This window comes from Pavona decussata, unplaced genomic scaffold (genome assembly GCF_977016875.1).
Source record: "Pavona decussata unplaced genomic scaffold, jaPavDecu1.1 SCAFFOLD_417, whole genome shotgun sequence".
NCBI lineage: Eukaryota > Metazoa > Cnidaria > Anthozoa > Scleractinia > Agariciidae > Pavona > Pavona decussata.
In genome coordinates this window covers 410,286-430,989 of record NW_028145779.1, presented here as the reverse complement: position 1 = coordinate 430,989, position 20,704 = coordinate 410,286, and the positions used below count along the sequence as shown (strand labels likewise).

General features: G+C 38.6%; 1 protein-coding gene across 1 annotated transcript in view; it reads left to right on the top strand.

Annotated features, from left to right (window-relative positions):
- The window catches only part of LOC146450863 (uncharacterized), a 45,678-nt gene extending 24,977 nt beyond the window's left edge, over nt 1-20,701 (top strand). The window contains exons 2-19 of the mRNA XM_085099862.1: nt 5,362-5,608; nt 5,791-6,281; nt 6,697-7,200; nt 7,614-7,929; nt 9,139-9,309; nt 10,211-10,441; nt 10,809-11,284; nt 11,762-11,898; nt 12,035-12,170; nt 13,518-13,834; nt 14,293-14,549; nt 15,357-15,620; nt 16,580-16,832; nt 17,470-17,650; nt 18,500-18,952; nt 19,155-19,388; nt 19,800-19,988; nt 20,403-20,701. Of these exons, the coding sequence (XP_084955988.1) occupies nt 5,362-5,608; nt 5,791-6,281; nt 6,697-7,200; nt 7,614-7,929; nt 9,139-9,309; nt 10,211-10,441; nt 10,809-11,284; nt 11,762-11,898; nt 12,035-12,170; nt 13,518-13,834; nt 14,293-14,549; nt 15,357-15,620; nt 16,580-16,832; nt 17,470-17,650; nt 18,500-18,952; nt 19,155-19,388; nt 19,800-19,988; nt 20,403-20,495 (4,950 nt within the window). The 3' untranslated portion in view covers nt 20,496-20,701. The remainder of the gene's footprint in view (nt 1-5,361; nt 5,609-5,790; nt 6,282-6,696; nt 7,201-7,613; nt 7,930-9,138; nt 9,310-10,210; nt 10,442-10,808; nt 11,285-11,761; nt 11,899-12,034; nt 12,171-13,517; nt 13,835-14,292; nt 14,550-15,356; nt 15,621-16,579; nt 16,833-17,469; nt 17,651-18,499; nt 18,953-19,154; nt 19,389-19,799; nt 19,989-20,402) is intronic.
- Nucleotides 20,702-20,704: the final 3 nt, after the last annotated feature.

The window sequence follows — 20,704 nt, the reverse complement described above, 5'->3', positions numbered from 1 at the left end:
AATAAATTACTCTCCGAAAACAAAATTCTGATAACATAAAACAAGCTAACAACCTTACCATATGATTGAAAGGACACGGTAAGTGGTAAGAAATCACAACCTAAACACATTGTTCACGAGCACTTGACCACATGCTTAGGGAAAAAAAAATAACACGCTACTAAGGCATTATGGTCTTACGCAACTACAAAAAACTTGGAACGAAGCGGATCAGCGACTACTCAATATTGTTGAGTGTTTTACGTTACTGGCTTAAATTTGGCAACAAATACGCAAACAGAAAAATGAACGATCCCATAATCGTTAGCGATAGTTTGATTACTTGTGGTTTACCAATTTTATTTTGTTTACAAATTTGTTTCTTGATCGCTTACTCGTTAATTTGAAACATAAACTAAACAGGTGAGATCATGGGACATGGTAAATTTTATTTTTTCCTAGAATAAATTAAACGTCTACATATACAGGAGCAAATATCTGGCAGACTTCATGTAGTTTCAGATAGGGTAAATTGATTCTATTTTAATAACCGAAAAAGCGATTAATGTATAGTTTTGTATTAATTATAATCTATCAGATCTTCGGTCAAATTAAGAAGAACTTGTGGTTCACGAGGGTTGCGGTGACGTGTTGGTCCTCGTACTGATTTTTATGCGCAGCACTCAAATAAAGGAGCCTACATTCTTCGAAAGCTGATTTAACGCTAATCCGCCTTAAAACATCAAATTACGAAAAAATAAAACCGCTCATTTATAATGCTAGTGAACACTAATTTTAGAGTGAAGAGAAGGAAAAGTGAAAAGTGACGGTGAAAATCGTCTAATAATAGCTAAATTTCATATTTCGTTAGAGAAGCTAAATCATGTGTCCGAAGTAAAACATTTGAAAACACACCCTTTTCATAACAGTGAAATGAAGCCGGGTATATTTAGTTTCGAATCTCAAATGAAGTTCGTCGAAACAAGTTTTCATCGCTTGCTGCTCTTGAGTTATAAAAACTGTTCCTTTCCATTTTCAATCTTTTAAATGTACGTCAACACTCCAATGATGCGAAAATTTGGCTTTGAAACTCGAGTACACTGGCCAACGCGGCGGCCATCTTTTAACATATTGTTAGAGTGGAAATGGATTCTAATTGGTTTAGGAGGCGTGCAAAATAGGTGGCGGGCTCTTCTTGAGCCCGCAATAAACGAAGAAGTAATGGTTTGGTAGATAATCCTTCAAACAATGAACTACTTTCTCCTTTGTTAACCTCACGCATGTTTTAGCTTTGCTCAGTACATTCCTTTTTTGTAAGAACTTTTTTTATAAGAACGCAAGCTGCAATGGGAAACGTTGCCTCGAGGAAGCGAGATAGTGGAGTAAGTACATGTAACATATTTTTTAATCACTAAATCTGCTTTCATGTCATTTTGAGGCAATCGTGATATGGGAGTAAGAGAGTTCGGCTTAATAGCAGAACTTTTAAAAATTATCTAACACTAGAAATACGTCTAATAAGTCAATAGAAAGAAAACGACAGAACAAAATATAAGGCAGCAAAGTACTTTAGTGATTTCTTATGCGGCCATATAGCTTGCTGGGCCGGGATGAGCGTGAGTGATGATTTCTTCTTTAGAGCCAAGAGCCAAAAGTGAAGTTTAGAATAGTGACAATACCGCAGAAAGAAATCGTATCGCTTATTGAAGTTCATTTTCACATGACCACACATTAGATTTATCTAAAGGCAAAAGGGTATAGCGAGTATAACATAGGACTTACGGTTTGGCCCCACGATTTGAGGCCAAATCTCTAAATCGGATTTGATTTAAGTCGAATTTTTCAAGTGTCGGAGTCGTCACGACTCAAGGTTTACAGGTATAATATGTTGAACTTCCCTATTTGACTTTTACGCTATTCTCCTGACAACGTTTTGAAAGCATACTGCTCATTGCTCTTGTGGTGGTGTCGGAACTGATTTTGCCAGTTTCTGGTTTACCGATTCCTGAAAATACGAAGAATAAACCGGAGTTGTACATATGCGTTATTGACCATTAAGCGTGAGGTCAAGCCGGAACATGAAACTGTTCTGCTTGCAAATAAATTCTTCATAGCGCTAGCCGGCCGGTATAAGATTTATTTCCAGTGCATTTTCGGAGTAGCATGTAATCACGGAAAATAAGGAGTCCTAAATTATTTTAAGACTCTAACTTTTTAAAGGCATAAAGGGAGTATACAATTATTGAGCACGAAAAAAGAAGATAGATTTTCGCAAGTGCGGCAAGATTTTAATAGAATCTGCAAACTCGCCATTTTCAGCCGATCGCGCGGTGGCGTAAATAATAAACATTTAAAATTTTTACACAGTTTTCTACCTCCGATCAATAATTCTTGAATGACACGATACATTTTGAAATAATATATTTCTTCGGCGAGCTTGAGAAAAACACTTTTCTGAACTGCTCTATACACTTACCGCAACTTTCACTGGCCATGATTTAAATACAGTCATTCCAAACCTAGAGAACTAATCAATTTTGTACTCGACTTGCGACAATGAGTTTTTACAAAATCAATCTATCTACACTCAGAGCAACTCATCGATTCAACTCACATTCACTGTAGCCGAACAAAATTTTCACTACGGAGTGTTTCCATTCTCTTTCCTTTCCTTTAGGTAAATGTTGACAGTTTACCGAACATTTTAGTGACCATTTTGTTCCAAAACAACAAGAAAATCGAAGAGAAGATTGTATTGTTGCTCGGGATTAAACTGTTGGGAAGGAAAACCAAATAATGGTTGAATTGTGTACTTTTGGCCTTTTCGTTGTAGATTGACAAATTATATATGTTGGACAGTTGTGCGCACATAAAAAATGAACAATATTTAGCATATCGACAGCGGGCAATAATTATTACCCCGTTAGCAGTTTAGCAAAAATGTTACTTAGTTTGCTCGACGTGGACGTCGAGTTTTTAAGGGAAGGCGTATATTAGGGAAATTTCGGTCGATAGTTATCGTACTCGCATACTCGAATATTTCATATCTTTCTAAGTATATTTTGTGGCTTAAGGTGGAGTTATTATTGCTCTTACATCGTATATCGTTCAATTAGTAAGAGCAATGGTAACCTTAGTTTCCGTTTTAGCTTTTCAGTAATTTGCCAAGTTGTGCAAAAGATCTTGAAAACCTTATCATGCTTGTTATCAAAGGGCAAATAATTAGAAAAGCCGACAGTTGCTATGCAAGGAAATATGTTTAAATTATTATCTTAGACCTGAATAACGTTAATCAACTTAGAAGTTCTAGAAGTGTTGCTTGAAATAAATAGGTTTCGTTTCAAATAAATACTCTTCATTACAATACATCGTTACAATTCATCGTTGCAATGCTAAACATTGCAATTCCTTTTACTTATTTACCTGTAGAATGAATATCAGACAGTTTTCAAGGACCTAAACTGTTTAATTCCTTTAATTAAGAAATTCGGAATGCTAATTTATTTATTTCTCTGTTTAAATCAAAATTAAGTTCATTTCTCCTAAATTGACTACTCCTGTTTTGATTGTGCTGTTTTATGTTTTGCTGCCTGTGTGTGTTTGATTGCGTACCTTCTTTTTAACCTCAATTGATTGATAAACTAAATAAGCTACACCTAAAATCCTGATTTAAAGTTGTGATTTAAAATCTTTTTGAGGAGCCTGTAGCTCGTACAAGCCCCAATGGTTTCTCTATGGGCATCCTCGCCGTATGTTTCTCTTTCTCTTTTGTTATTCATTTATCTTTTATATTTTAATGTATATTTATCTTGTAATGATGTGTAAAAATAATGGCAAAAAATTAACTGAAACTGAAACTCTTGAAATACGTTCTGTCCTGTAATTACGTTTGCTGGAGTATTCAATAGGAATAATCAACAACTAGTTAGTTTATCATTTATCTTTAAGCCTTTACAGTTCCCGCTCCGCTCTGTGTATAAATAGCTCAACCTTTTAGTTATGAATACTAAGTGAGTTTCTTTGTGAACTGTAATGACGGTAATTAATACGCGGCACGAGCCGTTCACTGACACTTTGGAAAACTCATTTGCTTTGTTTACGCACCTCAAGAAATTGTAATTTAGGACAGTTGAATAGTGCAAGTTCCCCTTGATAAACAAGTGTAGTCGTTAGTGAAGTTTTGGTGTTAAAACGTAGCTTTTTAATCTTCTACGCGTTATTCAAAGTACTGCCTTGTCCTCTGTAATTCCGTTAACAAAGGATACATGTACAAATCATAAATAAACAACTCTGTATGTAGCGCTTAGTGATTACATGATTGCAGCCTTTACTGTTGGGCGAACTTATGTATTAAAGTTCGTCCTTCAAGAATAAACTACTGTTGGAACCAAAAGTGAGGTTGTCGCTTTTAATTTTACCATCCATTTGCGGCTAAATCTTGGTACCTCGAGGGAGTGACGGCCCTTTCTCGCAAGTGAGCTCTCGTTTGAGTTAATCTTTCCCAAGAATTGTCACAGACGTTTCCCATTAAAGTACAGAATAGCCCGAAACGTTCCCGTTCGCTTAGAGTGGAAAAACCTCCCGTCACAAAACTTTCGATGCCAAGCGGACGGGCAACGGGTATTTCCGAGCATGTAGCCAATCATCTTTCCCGCTCTCGGAGCCAGCCGTATAATAATTGTATTTAGTGACTATTTGTAGTTTTCACGTATCGAAATTGAGGTAGTTGAATAGTCCGACTAAGCGGCGGCGTGATTAATTTTATAACAGAGATTTATATTGATGTCATTTTATTGCTGTATATATTTAACAATAATCCTTCAAAATCGCGCAGGATATCGCCTAACACTTAGCCGACGAGGCTGCAGACCTATTCCGTTACTTGTAAAAGCGATCTGCCATTTTTCTCCCCGACATTGACGGAATATTGAGTCCACCATGACAAATGTTGCGTTACTAAAAGTGGTCGAAATTACTATAAGCGAACAGGACCCACCAAACCCTAAAATAGATGGTGGTCTCTGCCTTCAGCAACCTTCTTCAACTTCAATGGCTATTGCATAGCCATCACTCTATCAAGCAGTAAAAAATGACAGTGAGATTTAAATCCCACTTTTTTTTTTGTTTATCTAGCAATGTTGATTCTCGCTAACTGCATATTTCTGTGTCAACTCAATTTTTAAAGCCAATAAAATTTTGTCGGTAATGTTCACAAGATAGGTGGTGTCTTCGATAACCCTCCTACCCAAGACAAGGTGGGTACTCTTTGAACAAACTTGTTAAGATCAGTTCCCTTACAATCGAGGATACAAAACTTTTTAAATTCGAACTTAAATATCACCTTTTGAAGGGATCCTTAACGGACTCATTTTTAAACCCTAGGTTAGACAACAGCCAGTGTTTCCCAGATTGTCCTCACCACACGCATCTATAAAGTCTCAGTATGACGTAGTGGTAGTGGGTTCCGGTTATGGTGCCTCCATTGCGGCTAGTCGCTGTGCAAGAGCTGGTCAGTCCGTCTGTGTGCTAGAAAAAGGAAAGGAATGGTTACCTGGCGAATTCCCTGAAAATTTCGAGGATTCCTCGAAGGAAGTTCAAGTCAAATTTGGTGGGAAAGAAAAGAACATTGGTAAGTTGGATAAAAACTTAAATGGAATAAAAAATTTAAAAAACATCATTACAAATATCCGCTTTTGTGATAGTCTCACAATGCAACATCATGCAAAAAGATATATATAGTTCCAAATTTGAAAGAAAGCATAATGGGTATTTCCGTAGCTGTAGAGCAACTCTCATCTTTTACAATTATAGGGGAGCCAAATAATCTGTACGAATTCTTTGTTACCGATGACCTAACCGTGGTTCAAGGGTGCGGTCTTGGTGGGACCTCCCTCATTAACGCTAACGTGGCACTGGATGTGGAATCCGCAGTATTTCAGGACTCAGCTTGGCCCAAGGAACTGAAAGACGACCTACATCAGTTAACCACTACTGATAGGCAGCACTTCGTGGAAATGATTAAGCCTATGCAATATCCAGATCACTACCCACATTTGCATAAAATTGACAGAATGAAGGAAGGCCTTGCAGAATTTGATATCGAAGATCTGGATAAAGTGTTTTACAAGACACCGCTGTACGTGACATTTGAAGACAAACCCTCAAACCACGTGGGGGTGCCTCAGCCGAAATGCACTGGATGTGGTAACTGTTGTGGAGGATGTAACGTTGGGGCGAAAAACACGTTAAACATGAATTATCTGCCTGATGCCAAAGCGCATGGAGCGGAATTATTCACAGAGGTAAATGCAGCTGCGACTATTAATAAACGAGAAGTCAATATCATTTCTCCTACTAGGTGAAGACTACTTTGTGGAAGGAAATTAACAATTCAATAATGATTTTTCTCTGTACCAAGCAAGTCGGTAAAAACATGCATGACTTACCTAACTGGGTATATTCTTCGAACGAACTGGAGGCTTGTTCTCACAATATGAATGTGAAATGTGTATGGCTCTCGCAAGCTTGCGTAAAAACCTGGAAAATGGGGTACAATTTGTTTGTTATAAACAAAACAGAAAAATAAAGGAAAATACAAAACGAAATAAAAGAAGCACATAGTGCACAATTACATTAAGTGAACGCGGGTGAAGTAGAGCTATACATGGAGGCTCTACTGTTGTGGTGAACATTTAATTCATTAATTAATATTTATAGGTAGAGGTGACAGCAGTACTTAAGTCCCAGAACTCAACCGACTGGATTGTCAGCTACAAACGACTTGTTCCAGGTAGCTTTGGCGTGGAAGAACAAAATGTAAGGGCAACTTACGTCATTCTCGGTGCGGGGGCAATAGGTTCTACCAAAATACTTCTGCATTCAAAGGAACGAGGACTTGATGTGTCTGACCAAGTCGGGAAACACTTCTCCACAAACGGAGATGTGCTGGGATTGAGCTACAACGGCCATGACGTCGCAAACTCGGTAGGAATTGAAACCAAAGAAATGGCATCCACCCAATCACCGCCAGGTCCTACCATTACTTGCGTAGCGGACTTTCGTAAGGTGATCGATGGCGGTTTCGAAAAGCATTTTGTCATTGAGGATGGAACCCCGCCGTCGGTTATCTCCAAGCAGTACTCGGTTGCCTTAACTTTGGCGTCAAAGGCTATTGGCATTGACAAGTATCCTGCTGGTGATATGCTTGAGAAAGCATTCCAGGTACCAATTATTAAATCTCTCTTATAGTGGTTAGCTCATTCTTCTAACTGCGGGAAGCTATTGAAGAACTGTGTACAACGTACAATAACAGCGAGGAAAGTCCACAAAAAAGTAGAAAAACCACGTCGCAAATTTTCCACCAGCTTTAGCTCCTCGGAATGGCCTTATTTTATTGCCTCAGTAATAAGATAGGATACAATTATGTAGACGTTCAAGCGAGTGGTGGGTACGGCAATTATCAATGTTGTACGAAGGAGTGGAGTAATTTGCTTGACCAAGACCATCCTTCAGTAATTTAGTGATTGTTAGAAGTAACAATGGATCGTTGAGACCATGTTGGGTCGGAAAGAAAATTATATGTTGAGAATGATGGAAAAGATAAATAAGTAGGTGTTGTTTCCTTTGTTTCACAGGAAATACAGAGTGAAGGAATAGATAAATCAATGGCTTTTCTGTGCATGAGTCACGATGACGCGACTGGAGTTATTTCTTTAGAAAACAATATATTCGATATCACATGGGAAAAAGTGGGCTTTGATAGAAACTTCGCAGATGTAAATGAGGCATTGGAAAAAATGACGGCTGGTCTCAAAGGAACTTTTGTTAAGAACCCTATTTGGTTAGAATCTCTAGGCCGAAGTGTCATCACTGCCCATCCTCTTGGTGGCTGTCAAATGGGAGAGTCAGGACGAACTGGTGTAGTGAATCACGCTGGGCAAGTGTTTGATGGTAAGCAAAGCAAGTAACTTAAAATGCAGTTAAGTTGAGTCAACAACCAATGAGCCATCCAAAAACCTTCCGCCTTTTAATTACAAATGGTACGAAAATGCATACGGCTTTCGCAGAAGGCAAGTTGGATGCATAGCTCTAAACATCCAAAAGTCTAATTTTTACAATAACAACTAGCTTGAAAAATGAAACATACAAATTTGAAGATTAAATACCAGAAGGTAGAAAAGCGACGCAGTAAAAGGTAATCGAGCACAGTTATTTTAAATTTATATCCAGCGTTGAAACATGAATCACTAAAATTATGATAGTACAAGAGTTTGAGGCATTCTCGCACTATTTACTTGCTTTGTAAGTGCTTCCCAATACATATCTTCCCTTTCAGTATTGTCGTAAAGTGATAATTTCATACTAGGAGTGCAGATCTTGGCAGCCCGTACGAGACTGGAAAGATCTAGACATAACGAAGGAATTAAAATTTTCAAAAGGGAGCATAAAATAAGATAACAATTTGCCGATGATACAATTCATTGTTTTGAAAATGTTTAAAATGCAGTTAAAGTACTCAATGGCTTTGGTGATATATCTGGTCTTAAATTAAATGTGGGAAAATCCAGACAGGAATGCGGTTCGAGTCATTGAGATTTCGCAATGACAAGCCGTTGGTCGTAAATTTGGTGAAGGAACCAACACGAGATCTAGGGTTATTTATTTCTTTTAATGGTAAAGGAAACTATAAGAAAAACATATTGACCAAAATTGACAAGTTTAACACGAAACTAGATGTATGGAAAAGAACAAAGATTTAAAAAGTATGTTTTTAGCTATATTTCGAATAAGAAACCGGACATTTCATAGTGGAGGTGTCCACGTTTATAGCAGTGTTTTCTTTGCTATACTCGATGAGCTTTTAAAAACAGCCACCTGTCCTTAGGCGGTACCAAATATCTGATATTACCAACCGCAAATACTCACTTCTCTAGGTAAAGGAGTGATTCTAAATGAGATTTTTTTTTATGAGAGCTTATGTTTTTTTTTAAACGTTTAGGGCTGTAACAAAACATCCTCGTACAGACAACGCAAAGTCATGCAACATGTAATCACACGAATCTTATAACCTACAACCTTAAGCTTATCTAATAATTGCATGATCATTTGTGCCGATCACCAACATCACATCACTGGAACATCCTCGTTTTTCTCCGTTAGGTGAAACTGATGAGTTGATGAATGGTCTTTTAGTCGTTGACGGAGCCATTGTACCACGTGCCGTGGGGGTCAACCCTTCGCTCACCATAGCCTGTTTAGCAGAGCGTTGCATTCGGCTTCTTGCGGAAAGAGAAGGATGGCACATAGACTACGAGACGTTTATACCCTTGGGTATGGCAAGCAAAGAACTTAAAAGCAATTGAAAATCTGTAATTCGTTTCAACGATTTGGTCAGTTACAAAAGCTACCTCGTCGCGTCCTAGGGGGCTTTTCATTTGTCAGAACTGGCCGGCCACTTCAATCATTTCGCGAACGGAATACACCAATTTGAACTACAGTTTATATGCCACTTTTTAAAATTTCTTTAAAATGGCGCATTACTCTCAGAACGTGACATCTTGATGAACTCAACGAATTAATCCTTAAATTGGTACTCTCCATTTACGTATCGACCAGATTAGTCGGCCCGTTCTATCAATGGGAAGCACCCCTTAAGTAATCCTTCTCCTGCATGTACAGTTCAACTCTCAATAGTTAATATACTTTAACCTGTAATTTCTGCTTCCAGTTCTCAACCCCAAAGTTCAAGTTTGTTAGGGAGTTCGGCTCCGGCCTTTTTCTCTTTCTCCCTCTACAGAACTCAAATCCATCGCCTGCTATTTAGTAAACTGCCTTTGATACATCATACATACCATCTGGAGTGAAGTTAATAATAATTTTAATTATAAAGACGTTTAATGTAACTGGAACAAATCTCTAAACACATAACGCCTTTTTGGAATGATCTTTGCAAGCTCTCATTTCTCTTACTTCAAAGTTTTATCCACAGACCACAGCACAAGATTTGATGTTTCGTTTTGCGAGAGGCACGACCAATATATTCATTAAAATACACCGAGTTACTAGCCTTTTTCTGTGATATTCCCCAAACCGAAATATAATTTGTAATAAGTCCAAACACCAAATAAAATTACTTTTAATTAACTATTTTAACCCCAAATAATTGCGTTGTAAATATTTTTCATCATTGTCAATTTTCATCATCTAACAAATGTGCACTATGTTATTACAGACCGATCTATCTTCCGAAAGAGAAAGCCTGGAATTCGCTTCACAGAGAAAATGGTCGGCACGTTTACTCCAACAAGAAAGAACAATAACGAGTCCATCTGTAAATTCACTCTGACAATTGAATCCAATGATGTAGAACGCATGGTCAGCTATGACCCCGCCCACGCGGCCCAGATTAGTGGGACGGTTACGTGTCCAGCGCTGTCCACTACTCCACTGACGATCTCTGAAGGTAAGGTTGCAAAATGTGATGCACTCAGTACACTAAGCCATGTTTACGTTAGTAATCTCGTAATGCAACAACTGTTATCCAGGGATTAGTTTCATCTCGGTGTTTGGTTATTTCCCGGAAGTATTTACATGATCCCACGGTGAAATGTGTTCGTCGCAAGTTAATTTATCCCTGTCTTCAGCAAAGGGATGAAAATTAATCAAAATCCATTCATTTGTGGATAATGAATTTATTTTGCATGGATAATGTAAACTTAGATGGCAAAGAAATGTTTAAATTGTCAGCAGTCATACAGCAGAGTTGGAAGTAGCATCTTTTTTAAAGATGCTACTTCCAAAAAAGATCACTTTCTTTATCTTTGTTGCAGGTCATTTTAAACTCCTCAGCCGGAGCACCGAACACATTGACACCAAGGAGATGGTGTACCGAATGATTCTCACTGGAAGTTTCTTTAAAACATACGCGTTTCATGGGATCAAGTACATCAAGGGTGATTCATTTGGAGAAACTGGACTTGATGATACCACCACTATGTTCGTTACCGTTTACCAAGGGAAGACCTTCTCTGGAAATCCCGTGGGAACCGCGACGCTTTATATTACCCTGCCAAATTTCTTGAAACAGCTTCAGACTGTTGAGATAACGCACACTAAAAGCAAAGTGGAGAAGTTGAAGTGGATGTCTCGTTTTGTTAATTTTTTTGCTGGGAGTCTCTGGGAGGTGTACAGTCCAATTACATTAAAGAAAGCCGTCTTTGATCTCAACGCCCCGCCAAGAGTGAAAAGACCACTTCGACTCAATGGAAGTTATCCGGAGATTCATAAATGCATAACTAAAGATAAGGTATTTTATTTTATTATTTCTTTGTTTTGTTTTTGCTATTAATTGATCACGGATATGCACTGCGATTAATGATGCAATGCAAATTTATGTCACGCAAAATGACTTTTAGCTTACGAGGAAAATGGTAAAAGTTTTGGGACCAATTCGCCGAACCTTTTCTTTTTTTGTTTCGAGTGCATGTTCATGGTTGACTGATCACGCCACCATCCCTAAGCCAATCAAGGCTTTCTTATATGAAAGCAAATTGTCATAACTTATGCATTAGTTTCGCGCATGACAAGTGAGGCGCTTATGAACTGTATGAAGTCACTACATTGTCGCATTACGCAGCATCCTCTGCCTTGTCTAATTCAATCTGACGAAGTACCACTGTTAAACAACAGCCGTACCATTAGGTTCCGCGCATAAGGTTTACCCGTCTTAGCCACGCCTAATAAATGTGCGTAGAATAGTTCAACGGTAAATTCGTCATTACAGGTTGAAATACGATTGACTAGATTCGATGGAGGAAAGAAAGGACCGGTGGTGATGTTTCACGGAATGGGTGTCAGTAGCGGAATCTTCAGCCTGGATACCATAGAAACCAATCTTGTGGAGTTTCTCGTGGAACATAGGTAATGTCTTTCCAGCAGTGACAGTGACAGTGACAGTGTTTTTCTCTCATTAATTGATAATGCTATTGCATTTATTAGCTTAGCAATTTCTCTTTCTTTGTTGACATAATAATTTTCTTATTTAAACTTTTTATAGATATGATGTATGGCTTGTCGATTGGCGAGTGTCATGTGACCTTCCCTGGGCTGTGTATCAAGACTACACGCTCGATGACTGCGCAGCGTACGATTATCCAGCGGCTATTGAAAAAGTCCTGGAAATCACAGAACAGGTATAATTTGGATAATTAAAATTCTACAATGTATTCGGATGCGTACTTGTGGAAGACGGGGGATGGGGGGGGGGGGGGGGGGAGAGGTTATAAAAACGTCAACCCGTTAATTGTGGACATCTTTGGGATGAGGGAAAGTGTTCGTACAGGCATTGAGGGAAACCCCTGCTAAACAGGTTAAAATCAACATTTCAACGAAGAAGATCAGGAAAATTGTCTACATTGGCGAGGTTTCCGTATGAAGTGGGGCCCATGATGTGAGGTCCAATACCTTTTACGTACTTGCAACTTAACTCCTAGTAGAGCTTTCTTTTTCCGTAAGACTTTAAATTGCATGCGAGTGGACATATATTGCTTTAAATATGTATAAAGTGTGAAGTTTAATAATATAGCGGTAGCAATACTCCTAGTTCGTTCAAGCTACAGAAACCGGGCTAAGCTCTGGCCGTGTGAGCCAGTTAGGCGCGTAGTGCGACTTTACCAGCCTGTTGGTCTATTTAGTTGAATTAACATCTAACTTTGAAGAAACAGTTCCAACTAAACCGAAACCCAAAACTGTACAAAACTATTACAGAAAATTCTCGAAATATTTATCACTTGGCAAACTATCACGAATTCTGTAAGAAAACATTGAAATAAAAATTCCAACCAGTTTCCCATGAACTTCTCAAACTCATTAACTTATAATGTTAACTTTATACACGAGTCTTATACATGAGTATGTATACATGAAGAGAGGAGGAAATCACTACCATGAAGGAGATTTGGAAATGTGGTCTTAATCATCATCAAAAAATGATCTAACGAGAAAAAAAGTTACCTCCCACTGCACCAAAGTCATAGTTCCAGTTCTAACTTAACTCGGTCTTACGTTACACGGTTGCTGGGAAGTACGATGTAAAAAGGAACACAGTTAACATGACACTAAGACATAAAACGAGTGCAACTTTTTGACCAGTTTCTGTAGCAATATCCTAGTTCCTTTACAAGATTCGATGCCTCCACAAAAAGAAACTGAAGCTGCGGAAACAGCAATTAGTGAAAATCAATTCTTCTTGTTTTCTTCAAAAGGAGAGAGTGGCTAGTTTTGTTCTGAAGTAGGATTAACTCAAAATTAGGGAACAAATCTTGGTTGGCGCTCAGTCCTTAGTTTACTTGCTCTTTAGTGCCTCGTTGATGAATTACTTCCGTTTGAACTTGAAATGAAACAATACTATTGAAAAGATTTTAAATCAACGAAGCTTTGTTCGTTTTTTATGATCTCCAGGATTTTCAAGATCTAACTGGGAGTTTGAGCTGTCTGTTAGAAGAGTTTCATTTGCTAAATGAACAAATTGTTTCCTTTAGAAAACTGTTCAAGTGGTTGCCCACTGTGCTGGTTCATTGGTCTTATTTGCTTCCCTTCTATCCGGTGCTCTTGAAGGCAAAGTAAGGAGCCTGGTCTGCAGCCAAGTCGCTGCAAATCCTATTCCGACGAAGTTTAACAAGCTGAAAGCAGGACTCTTTATCCCAGGTATCGCAGAGGCAATAGGCGTGGATGGACTCACAGTCGACACAGATGACTATGCTTCGTTAACTGACAGACTTTTTAACAACACCGCCAAGGGCCTTACTAGAGTGATCCTCCCTTACGACGAGTTATGTCAAAACCCTGTATGCCACAGGTGAGAAAACACGCTAAATGAATGCTGGTGATAATCAACAAAAACAATCTACTTCCTCTTTCCTGCAGATAACTTTGTCCCCGCTGGAATGTGGACTGTGACGAATAATACAAAGAAAAAAAATACACAACCTGCAACGCTCGCAGACCTTGCCATAAGTCATCTTAAACACAGTTTTTGAGATTGACATCAGAGATGTGGCAACTCTTTTCTTTAAACATTACCGATCTTGCTAACCAAATGAATGTGCGAAACTGACACTTATTAAAAAATTCTCTGAAGAAAACATACTTGTAGGCCAAAACAAAACAAAGTAAAATGACAACAACAACAACGGAGCAAAAAAGGAAGCATTATACTGTGAGTTAGGTTCTTAATTGTCATTTGTTTGAATCCGTCTCTAGAGCTGTGGAGACAATGACTGTTTTTCAATATCTTCTGTGTTAAACATTTTGCAGGGTCACTTTCGTTTATGGACTTCTCTGGGAACACGAAAACCTAAACCCGCTAACCCATGACACTTTGCACGAGTTCTTTGGTCACGTGACAACAAAGACAGTGCAGCAGACTGCTTTAACAATGAGGAAACGGAAACTTGTTTCTGCAACTGGTGAGGACATCTACTTACCGGATGTGGATAAGAAGGGCCGTCTCAATTCAGCAGCCTACAGAAAGCATATAGGACGATTGAACATGCCAATCTGTTTTATTGTTGGTGAGTGGTATATTTGTAGATTTAACCGGTGTCTGTCACAGCAGAGGTGTTGGTAGAGGTAATATATGGTGAAGTGAAACGTTTACTTAGCTCGGTAATTGAGTGCAATAGAGTAGTTCTAAGAAGTACAGATCAGTCTTTGGGCCTCTTCACATGAGCCCGGTCGACCGGGCTGGCTCGGTGTCCGAGATCTCGCCTTGCCACTCTTTTCCTGACAAATATTTCGATGTGTTCATATGAGACGGCAGGCTGGCCGGGTTACCGAGATCTCGGTTTTTGCGACCGAGATCTCGGTAACCGAGCTGGAAATTTTTCCCACTTGAACACTCCAGCCCGGATACCGGGACTGACCGAGACGAAACAATTTTAACTGAGCATGGCTTGTGAGGTCGCTGACAAGTCAGGGTTAACAGGGTTAACCTCCCGATTTCCCTATTCAGGATGTTTTTGTATTTGTGTTAAGGCTTCCTGAATAAATGTTACTGGTTAAGTCGTAACGCGGGTCCACGGGTATTTTGGGCCTTAAGGACATTTTTCATCTCGGTAACCGGGATTAAATTTTCCCCATGAACAGTCGACAAAATTCGTCCCGCCGGAAAAACAATATTCTTATGAAAAGAAAATAGTGTAATGTCCTTAGTATGTTCCTAAATTTTTGTTAATCTCGGCCTCAACGTAACATGCATGCAGCACTTCCTTCAAAAAAAAAACGCTCTCTCTTTGCGTAATCTTCCATAACCATGCTAGTAATCAATTAAACTAGAGGACACGCCATTAACATGCAACTTCAAATTTGCCTTCTTTCAGGTGAAAAGAACAGTTGTTATTCACCAGAAGGTACGTTTCGAACATTCAACCTAGCAAAAGAAGCCCACCCCGATCAAGAGTACTCTTGGATACAGATTCCAGGCTATGGCCACCTGGACTGCATTTATGGCAAATCTGCAGTCCATGATGTTTACCCACACATTCTAAAGGCTTTGGATCAGCATGCGCAAGACGATTTGCATCTCGACGAAATTGCCTGCAACTGTGTGGTGAAAGCCATGGCATCTTTGCAGTCCAAAGTTTGTAAGTTGACTTATTTTCAATCTGGCCATAATCTATCCACTACATCTGAATTAACGCAGCCTTTAAAACTCAACTGTTTGTACACTGCGTCATATTTCCTTTGTTCGTTTTTTAGCCCTCAAATACCCCCTGCGAAGCAAAGGTTGAACGATCAACGATCGAATTGTCGGCGTGAGAAATTGCAGATGGTTTCTTTTCTGTTCTTCCACAAAGTGTAATAAGCCTGACAGTCTATACCTTAGCAGCGCTCTACATTATAGCTGAATAGACTATTTCAATTGCACTTTAACATGGGCAGGCGCAATACGGTATTTAACTTAGTTCAACAAAAAGTGCAATATTCGTCGATTACAATACTGTCTACAAGCAAGTTACTTCTAAGGTAAAGGATGTGAAAAATATTAATTGAAATTTCAGTTCGATTCTAGACTGCAGTCAGAGGGATGAAAAATGTTTACTTCCATACAGGGTATATGACTATTTGTACAAACACTGCATTTGCTCTAAGTTTTCTATTTACTTAAAGTTTCATTGTGGCGTGGGTCGCCATGCAAAACAAACAAACAAACAAACAAACAAACAAACACAAAAACAAGAAGCAAAATTAAAAACTACAACAACAATAAAAACAATTAACAACAACAAGCAAACAAGTGTTATTGGAGTTCAACCGTAATCAGTAATAATAGATGTAAGTTAAGCATGTCATCACTATGGAAAATCGTGGCGAAAACGAAAAGTTTCCGTCGGGAATTGAACCCATAACCTTGCATAGCCCGTCGAAAAGGCCAAAAGGTAGATTACAGCAAACAGGGCTGCTGGGATAACTCATCAATTGGAGCCATTGTCGAATAACGTCCAAATCGAATGGGTGAGACAGATTACAACAAAGAGGGATGCTGGAATCGGCTTATTAATTAAATGCCTTTGTTTATGAGGTCTCTTTTGTTATACACTAGGTCAAACTGACGGCCCTCCTCGACGTATAACGCAGACCGTTGCTCCTTCGGCAGAATTTGAAGTGAGTCATCCTGAGTGTGATAGCTTGGACGATGGTGATGAAATTGTTTACCCTGCTGAGGCCAACGATGTGTTTAATCCCACGGCAGTAAAAAGTACTTGGGACAAGTTAAATGAAATTACTCCCTTGGAAGCTTGGCAGCAATGGCCGTCAAAGACAACAAGGAAGGACACGACGAAGAACGATCCAAGGTATAATAATGAACAGTGTATATAACATTTCAAAGACAATGTCGAGGCTGACGTATGGTATTTTCGTATCTAACATTTACTCTGACATTTGGATCAGAAAATGTGTTCAGTACTACTAATGCTACATGCAATACTGGGGTCACTATGTAAGATTTACTTCGAGAAACAGGTGGCATCCATTTTTAAGTCTTTATTTTATCATATAAGAAACATTGCTCGCATTAGAAGATTCTTGGCTGAGGAGAGCACAAAGGCCCTTGTCCATGCGTTATTGTTGAGAACTGCAAAGTAAGCCTAGTTTAGGGGTACACCTAATATGCACAAGGATTGGAATAGTTTTGAACTTATCAATCTTTACGTTTGAAGCCCATTTATCTCAAAGCTGTAACTTTTCTAATTTATAATTGTATCAGCCATGAGTAGCTTTAAAATGGTATCTCATACATGGACATTGAGTTTGTAGTCCAGGATCTAGACAAAATGTCGCTTTGCCTTAAGGGTTAAAGGGTTAAATTAACACGGATGGCCTTTTTTATGTAGTGAACGTTTGTGTTTAATTACTTCAAAAAACAAACAAATATTATTTGAAGTTTGAAGTTTGTTTATCCATTTTCATGTTTTCCCTTTCTTACTTTAGTTATCATCCACCTTCTGGAACGGATATAGAGAATGTTGTAGTTCGAGAGATGCTGAATGCCAATGACCCAGTGAAGAACATAATTTTGTCGATGAGCGATCTTCATCTCGATTGCGATTGGAGTAAAAATATGAACGACAGATTGTACGCGTTTATGACCAAATTGGCTAGCGTTGCAGAGGTAAGTAATGTATAGATACATGTATAACAAAGTTTAAAGGATAAAAAAATGGATGCTTTTGTTTTAATTATTAAAAGCTTTTACAACTAGTTAATTCTCAATATTAATATTTTGATATTATTCGATATTACAAATCCTGTGATCTTCATCAAGAAAACAAAATAACAACAACAAAAATGAGACAACGACAAGCACAAACAAAACCTAAAGAAAGCAAATTGGAGCTCATGAAGACACTGATATATTCAAGTTACATATACGTTCTTTCCAGCTTCCATAACGGTTATGGCTGTTCACATTTTGTTTTCCAGAAATGGGTTAAGAAGGAGGTTTAAGACTAAGGATTTTTAATAATTGGATAAGTTATAGATATCGTAAGAAGGAAAAAAAGTGTATATATGGTTATCATTATTTCATATAAAGTAGTAACATTGCGCATTTCTCTTGCCATCGTACTAGGCCAACAATAAAATACATTCTCTCCTAACTCGGCTTACTGGAACTTCTCAAACACAAAGATTATATATCCATTTTCCAAAGTGCAACAAGTAGTGGTAAGTGAAGTGGAAAAAATATTGTCTTAAATTTGAACAAAGATGATACAACATTTTCTAAAGCAAAGACTAAAACGACAGTTGTAAGCGAGCGCAAAATGATAACGTTTCCATGTGGTTTTTTACATTTTAAAAAGGGACAAATCTTGCTGAAAATTTACTTACGGAGCCTAGGTGTCTTATAGCGAGTGCCGTTTTGGACCTATTTTTCTAACCTACAAAGAAATAGATCTTCCACTGAGTAAGAAATAATTTTACGCACACTCTAAACTCCGCGTATTCAACTTTTTGGTAGGTTTCCTTGCACACTTTAGTTCTTCTCGGGGATGTTGTGGAGATGTGGCTAGACCCAATGACCCTTTCGCCGCCAACACTTCCAGAGCGTATCAAGGAATGGAAATCAAACGCGACTTGCACCATGTTTTTCAATATTGTGCGCAAAATGGCCGAGGAAGATGGCGTTAAAGTTTTCTACATCAGAGGCAATCACGACCACGAGATGGACGCCAACACAGTGAAAAAATTAATGGGAAAAAAAGTAGAATTCATTGGCGGAACCCTCGTATACTTGATAAATAGCGACGACGGACACCAGTACAGAATACGCTTTGCGCATGGCCACGATTGGGATCTGTTTAACACGTATGCATTGACTGGAGCGGATGATCCTCTGGGTGGCAGACCTATTGGATATTACGTCACCAGGGCAGTTGCTACTACCGACATGATCATGACTGAGACTGAAGAGGTTTGTATACTTGTAGTTCTGAGAGAAACTCTTCTGCATTAGGTCAGTGCCACCTCCGAACTGGAGGGGGAGGTCCTGTTTGTTTAACCTGACCGTCGGAGCTAAGCCTAAGCAAATAACAACTGTGTAACAATTAATGTACAAGAAACAAGCGCCTCGGGATGTTAAGGGGAGCACCACTTGAAATTGTTCCTATTTTTAGATTCTCAGGACTGTGATCACCTCATTCATGCGTATGATTGACTGGAGCCTTGGGTCCTTTGTCGTGGAAATGTTGGCAAAAGCTCCTCTGCAAAGACGACTTACGGAATCACTGATCGAGAAAGCTTTGAGTAGAGATTTAAACGAGGATGAGCATATCCTTTTGGAAAAAGGAAGATGGATCAAGATGTCAAACTTGCTTAAATATCGGTATATCAAACGAGCAATAAACAAGGTGAATAAATCAATTATAACAAGAAATCAATAGGGAAAGGTCGATTTGGTTTTCAGTTTGGCGGCGGGTTTGATATCTATGCCGTAGAAAAAAGTCAAAACCAGTGCAAAACCTAAGCAAGTGAATGTGGGGACGCTAGACGCATGCAATTTATAGATAGTGAGCTTTGCTGATCAGTCAGTACGTGTACTGCATTGAACTTAAAATGCAAGCGGAAGTTACTTTTGACACTCAAAACCACGCATGATAAAAACACAGCTCGTACTCTGAAACCTTGTAACAGCAACATATGGAATTAATTAATTAATTAATTGAATTAATATTCATTAACCAAAGCTTTCAAACATTTTAAGCCCTGGCAGCACATTATGTCGTTACCTAATTTATTCTGTTGACGTTTCGTATGTGCAGTTTGGCAGCAGTTATACGTACAGCCTTCTAAAGGGATCGATCGGTAACTTTGATGATTTCCTGAGTCAGTGTGGTGAGGATGTCGTTGTGTTGGGACACACACACCAATGGCGAGGTCACAGGATCAAGAGTAGAACTGGAAAATCCATATACATCAACACTGGAACTTGGATAGATTATGCTCACGAGGTTAGGAGGAAATATGAATCCTGATTTTTATTATTGTGATAAACATGGATTGCAAACAGAAGCAACATAGACCATGTGCATGTACTTCTATCAATTCCGTCTCTTCAAAGTAAACGCCAAATAACACACCACCACCTCTATCTCCTCTAATCCGATCAAGGTATCTTAAAATTAAAAAAAAAAAAGGCTTAAGGAGTTTTTCTACAAGTAACTTGCACTTCAATTTGTTAATCACTGTGTCACAGCAAAGCGCCGAAAAGTCCAACGTTACTGGGTGATGTTTTGTGTTGAATTCTGTTTGACTCCATGCACAGAGTAGCATTCCACAAGGTTAACCAAAGGAAATTATTCAAAATAATATAAACGTACTTCGCTAGTTTTGATTGAACTGATTGAAGCACCTTTTTGTTGCAGTTTTCGTACGCAAAGATACATCCTCCCACCGAATCGACGCCGGGATGTGTCCAAGTCAGGAGAGATCATCTGGATTCCGATGGCATTGTGTAAATGGAACAAGAAGAGTGTCAGTCGGTCGATCATTGGGATTACCTTGGCTTAAAATAACATTAACATAATCATTACTTTTTGTACATATATATATATATATCTCTCAAGGTTACATTGCCGTTACTTATTAATTTTATTTATTCTTTATGTCGACTGATACGGACTATCGTGCACTGTTAAATTGTTGAGTATTTTATATTACTGGCTTA